The sequence below is a fragment of the Cyphomyrmex costatus genome, unplaced genomic scaffold (genome assembly GCF_001594065.2).
Source record: "Cyphomyrmex costatus isolate MS0001 unplaced genomic scaffold, Ccosl1.0 scaffold1466, whole genome shotgun sequence".
Taxonomy (NCBI): domain Eukaryota; kingdom Metazoa; phylum Arthropoda; class Insecta; order Hymenoptera; family Formicidae; genus Cyphomyrmex; species Cyphomyrmex costatus.
In genome coordinates this window covers 18,690-25,028 of record NW_017275464.1, presented here as the reverse complement: position 1 = coordinate 25,028, position 6,339 = coordinate 18,690, and the positions used below count along the sequence as shown (strand labels likewise).

Genomic DNA, 6,339 nt, shown 5'->3' with positions numbered 1-6,339 from the left:
GTTATGGGACACCTATGGGTTCGCCTCTATCTCCGATTTTAGCCGATTTAGTCATGCAGGACCTTGAGAGGGAGGTGTTGAGCACTTTTGATTTCGACATTCCATTTTATTTTAGATATGTTGATGACATTGTCTTGGCGGTACCCAGGGAACAAATAGATACGATTCTACAAAGATTCAATAGCTTTCACCCTAGGTTACAATTCACCATTGAAATAGGTGGTGACAGAATCAATTTCCTGGATACCACCATGATAATAAAAGATAATTTTATAAGATTCGACTGGTTTCAAAAACCTACTTATTCGGGCAGAATGTTGAATTTTTGGTCTCAGCACCCCCTTTCTCAAAAAATAAAGTGTCATTTATGGATTGGTTGATAAGGCGTTTTTACTATCACATCCAGAATTTTATAAGAAAAATTTTTAATTTATTATTGATATTTTAACACTAAATGACTATCCATTGGACTTTGTCTTTGAAAAAGTTAAGAAAAGAATTCATGCTATTATGAATAGACCTTTACAACCTTCCCTTGCACATACAACGAAAAAGAACATTGTATACGAAATTCAATGTAGTGATTGTGATGCTACCTATGTTGGTCAGACAAAGAGAATGTTAAAAACGAGAGTAAACGAACATCGTAGTCATATACGGAGAAATACATCCTCCAGATCTGTTATTACTGACCATAGGTTGCAGCATAATCATGATTTTGAATGGAACAATGTGAAAATTTTGGATAGTGAAAATTTTTACCATAAGCGTTTAATATCGGAAATGCTTTATATTAAATCTCAAAATAATGGTCTGAATTTAAAAACTGACACAGAAGGTCTTGATCAGGCATACGCGGATATTTTAGATAAATTGTCAACATCAATTTGACCTAAGCCTTCTCGTTTTGTTATTTTTTAATTTAACGGTTCCTCATTGTATCGTCTTTTACTGTCGAATACGGACGCATATTTATTACAGTCAGTCTTTCTAGTATGATTAAATTGTGAATTTAATTATGAAATAATGTTTTTGTCTACCAACAGAGGTAAGGGTTTAAGGATTTTAGTAATTTTTTGTTTTGTAATAATTTGACTCTAATAAAATTTGTGTTGTTAACGGTCCTTTTCACAGACATATTTCTGATTTTTCGGAATTTCATTACACAACTCCACATCCATTATCTACGATGTATTTACCTCTAGTTGGTGCACAGGAACATTTTGTCGTTCAACAAGAATTGATTCTACTACTTGCATTCTAACTCGGAGTAAAAGGAGTATTGATTTATTATTATTTCGTCGCTGAAGATGGTCTAAATTGCAGACCGAAACGTTCGACGGGGCATCTTAATGTTAATTTGTAAGATTATTAAAAAATTTTTTTTTTTCGCATTGTTAACTGTGTTTGACTCTTTATAGCCTTTAATTTAAAAACCATCTATACAAAAATGTCCAGGCTACAATAGTTTTCAAATTATAAACGATTAAAGTTGGCCAATTGTAGAGTCTGAAAATCGCGCGCTCAGGTGCGAACATCGCGTGGGGCCCTTGTACATTGACTCGCTTGTTAAATGTTGATTTAATTGAGACAATTGTTGCAAAATGTGTAACGTCGAAATTCGGTTTTTTTATTGTAAAGCATTAATAGTTTTATCAGATAATAACGCTTCATAATAAGAAACCGAATTTTAGCAGTTAGGCACTTTCGCGGTAAGCGCTTTAATTTTACATACAATGGTAAAGAGATTTCACTTTTAAGATTCGTATGTAATTGTATAATTGAAATTATACATAGAATTCAGTCTTTTATTACAGAATTTCAATCATTACATCGAACTGTCAAAGTTGTTAAATAAGTTATGTCAAATAGTAAATTAATTTATCATATTTCTTTAATAAACTAGAAGAAATTAAATGAATAAAAAACTATAATGCGATAATGTTCTACTACAAATAGAGTTTTCCTACAAATAAATAAATAAATAAAATAAAATGAAGTAAAGATAAAAATAAAACAAATAAGTAAATAAATATTATAAACTTATCAAAATCGATTGTTAATTAAATGAGTAACAACTTCTTTCATTTTTTAAATGCACTAATTTTTTACATATGTATAAACATTTTTTATTGATTAGTGTGCTATAGTTTAATATTATAATGATACTATTTACAGCAGCTGTTCGAAGTGGCCACCATGGCAATCAACACATAATCGAGCGCGCCGAAGAAGACTTGACGTAGCGTTCGTGATCATGTCCGATGTTATGGTAGCAAAAGCTTCTATTATTTTATCTTCTAATTCTTCGCGATCATTAATCCGTTCCTTATACACATAATTGAAAATTTATGTTCAATTTAACGTACTATACATATTTCACAAGTCAACCAAACGGTTCACTCAAATTCTTATGTTAATTTAACAAAAAATGATTATGTTAGAAAGTAACGCAAACATTATGTAAAAACAAATTGAAACAAAAAGTGTAATATTGACACAATTTCTAAGTAAAGTGTGATTAAATACACCTTCGCGTGTGAAACAAGATTCGTCAGTGAACAAGATTGTTTTCACGAAGCCGGGTTGATTTTCCTCTTGTGTCAGTAACCATTCACAGAAATTTAACCTATGTCCGTAATCTTGAGGTAGTAAATTATGGACTTTTGTGAAATAATAAGCATACATTTTGTTTTCAGTTAAAATACGTTGTATCGAGCTCTTATACATTTCAAATCTGCGACTTAATTCTCGTATACTGACTGTTGGATCTTCATTTATCGCCAACAAGATTGTTTCCTCATTTTCCTCTGTCCGCATGACGTCCACGACCAACAAGACCTTTTGTCATAGGCATAACATACCCTGTTTCACGAACCCGATTTATTAAACGCAAAAATACATTTGCGGTCGGAGATCTCCGTGCTGGAAATCGTGCAGCATATTCTCTCGCAGCAACACTCGAATTTTGATCACATTCGCTATAAATAATTAACATATCACAGTATTCACTCGCTGTATAATCCATTTCGATTTCATGAAGTCAATACTTTGATACACCTTCAAAGTTTGTGTCACTTTTGCCGCGATATTTTCAGAGTAATCTATTTTTTGAGACCGAACGTCACGCACAATGAAGTGAGCAGCAGGAACGGTAATAGCCACGAAAACTGACGCACTTCACTGACGATTCTTGAATTCAAGATGCTGTTTTCGGTGCAACTATGTGTTTTCTTAACACCATTTGATTTATCTCATTATTCTGTTCACAAAAGTATTAAGGTACGATAATCAAAAAGTCAACAGTTTACGAGTTATTTAACATTTTGTGTCAATATGCATCAAAATAAAGTGTAAAATATCTCGATAACTATTGGTTTTTTGGTATCTCTACCTTAATACTTTTGTATGCAAAATAATTAGGGGAATCACGTTATCTAAAAAAAATTACATAATTTCATTTAAAAAAGTGAAGGTGACCTTCATATCTTTTTAGCGCCTCCACCTAGAAAAGAAACAAGGTGACCAATAAATGTTTCCCTCCGAACCTAACAATTTCTTCCTTAGACATTTTCGCGTATCATTAACGGTAACAGAGATATTGCCTTGTAACAGAGTTACTGGAACACCCTGTATATATACATACATATATATATACATATATGTATATATGCATATATATATATATATATACATATGCATATATACATTGTTTCACTTGGAATGTGTTGCTGTGATATACATCCATTACTTAAACATGTTTTAAAATATTAAATAACACTTAAAAAACATATTACATCGAAAAAATATAGATTTTGTGTTATATTTTTGACATTTTTGTTTAATATAACAATAAGACGCACGAAAAAAATACAATTAAGGTATATTTCACAAAAACATACCTCCATTTACAACCTCCATGCATTGAAATTGCAAAAAAAATTTATTTGATTAATTATAGATGTTTTCAGTAGCGCGTATATTTGCATTTTGCCGCATGAAACGTATTTGTTCTTCTTTATTAATGAATATAACAAATTAATTTTCATTTTTACCCATATATTATAATATCATCATAAAGTACACATTCTAAGCTTTAAAAAGCTCACCTATATATATATTTTACGAGTTATTTTTGCCTTTTACATTACAAGGGAAGTTAGAGAATTTATTAAAGAAACCCAATTTTTGAAAATTACGAACTTTTTAAGGTGTGTATTTTGAAAAATAAATTTTTGAAATTTTTTTTAATCCACAGAGCTTTTACAGCATCATATCAAAAATAAATCCTCATGATATGAAAGTAATTTGAAAGTATTTATAAATATGACATGCAAAATACCGAATATAGTCGAGAATTTCTCATACCTTGGCATTATGTTACGATTACTAATATTTAAAATATTAAAACTAATAATATGAGAATAGGGCTACGAGCCTGAGATTCATTAAAATCTTTAATTCTATTAATTCTAATATATTGCGAAGAATATCACGTAATGTTGGCGTTTCGTCCCGGCTTCCAATACTGGACTCATCAGTAAGGTATTGTAATGGAAGCCTACCTTAGACGCCTGTTTTAGTTATTAAATCGAGATTCTATATATACAGATATACGCGTATCAAAGCACTTGCGAGAATCTTAGCGAATATCTATAGACCTCTGATGGCGGGTCGACGTAGTAATAAATTTAAAATATTATTTATACATTTCAAATATACTTAACGTTTAGTTTGAAGTATATTTAATTAAAATCAACTGTTGGTAAAAATATTTTTTTACCTATATGGATATTAAAAACAATTATATCTGTGGTGCGAGGGCTTTGCACTCGGCGCTACTCTGCGTCGTTAACGAAATCACAACATATTGAAAAAATTCTACGTCGTACAATTATGATTTTAGAAAAAAACTTTCTTAACATTTTTTATGTGAAATTTTCTGCTCTTTACATTGGTGGCATTGTTTTTATTGTTTATTGCTTTATTTAAAAGTTATTTGCAAAAAACGTTTTTGAGGTTATTTTGTTAAATAAAAAAAAACGCACACTACTTAAAGAGGTAAACTATTTTTTTCTTTATTTCTGATAAGCTAATGAAGCGATATCCGCAAAGTTTACTTTGTAAGGAATTTTTGCAAAGTCAAAAAATAATTGCACTCCACTATTATGGTTATACAAGATGGTATTGTTACTAAGACTCACGTATGCAGCAGTGGTCTGGTGGTCAAGGGCGGAAAAGGTGGAGGCAAGGAACCTGCTCAAAAGCCTACAGGGAGGATACCTGAGGGCTACAACAGAGGCCATGAAAACTACACCAACTGAGGCGCTACAAGTAGCACTCAGTATTCCGCCCCTAAACCAGATGATCAAATATACAGCCAGGCAAATAGCATACAGATTAAAATGTCAAGGTGAGTGGAAGGAAACCAGGAGTGGACACATCAGACTGGGACTTTCCGATAAACACCCTTTCAATCTAAGACAAGATACGATTCCCAGAAGACACTAGTTGGTGAAGACTTTTAAAGTTCAAATACCGACTAGGTAGGACTGGAGCAAACATAACTTCAAAACCAATCCAGATGTAGACACTTGGTTCACGGATATATCAGGAGCAAACGGTCGATATGGAACAGGTACGTATGAGCTCAATATTAACCATGAGGTAAGCATACCAATGGGTGAGCTGGCCATAGTGTTTCAAGCTGAAGTGCTGGCCATCCTAAAATGTGCGAAACTCCTATTAAAGGGGAAAAGCAGAAAACAAATATACATTTACACAGATAGCAGAGCAGCTATTGAAGCACTTACAAGAACCTCCACAGAATCATCTGTGGTATGGGACTGTATGCAAGCACTCATAGCACTAGGGATAACAAACCAAGTAACATTAGTATAAGTACCTGGACATCAGGGTATACCTGGAAATGAGAGAGCGGACGAACTGGCAAAGCTGGGTACTGAAAAGGTCCCAACTGAACAGATCATCGGGGTCCCATTTTCAGCTGTAACAAAAACGATCAAAGAGTGGCTGAAATGGGAGCACTCGAACTCCTGGAAGGAAGCAGAGGGCTGTAAACGAGTCAAATAACTCAAGAGATTTCCAAAACCAACAAGAACCAGAGAATTGCTGGCAATGGGAAAAGCAAAACTAAGGAGCAGCTTAGGCCTCCTGACAGGACACATGCCCCTTAGAGCACATCTATTCAACCTAGGACTGGCAGAGCAGAAAGAATGCCGGTTATGTGGAGAAGAAAGCGAGGACAACCTGCATCTACTGTGCCGATGCCCTGCACTCGCTTGTAAAAGATATAAATCCTGGGGACACATGTTTATG

At 33.2% G+C, this 6,339-nt stretch overlaps 1 protein-coding gene across 1 annotated transcript; it reads left to right on the top strand.

The window, feature by feature from the left end:
* The first annotated feature begins 5,181 nt into the window (after nucleotides 1-5,181).
* Nucleotides 5,182-6,093, top strand: LOC108783293 (uncharacterized). Its single transcript, XM_018551834.1, has 3 exons — nucleotides 5,182-5,413; nucleotides 5,585-5,848; nucleotides 5,903-6,093. Exons 1-3 carry the CDS (start codon nucleotides 5,182-5,184, stop codon nucleotides 6,091-6,093), a joined length of 687 nt encoding a protein of 228 aa, XP_018407336.1.
* Nucleotides 6,094-6,339: the final 246 nt, after the last annotated feature.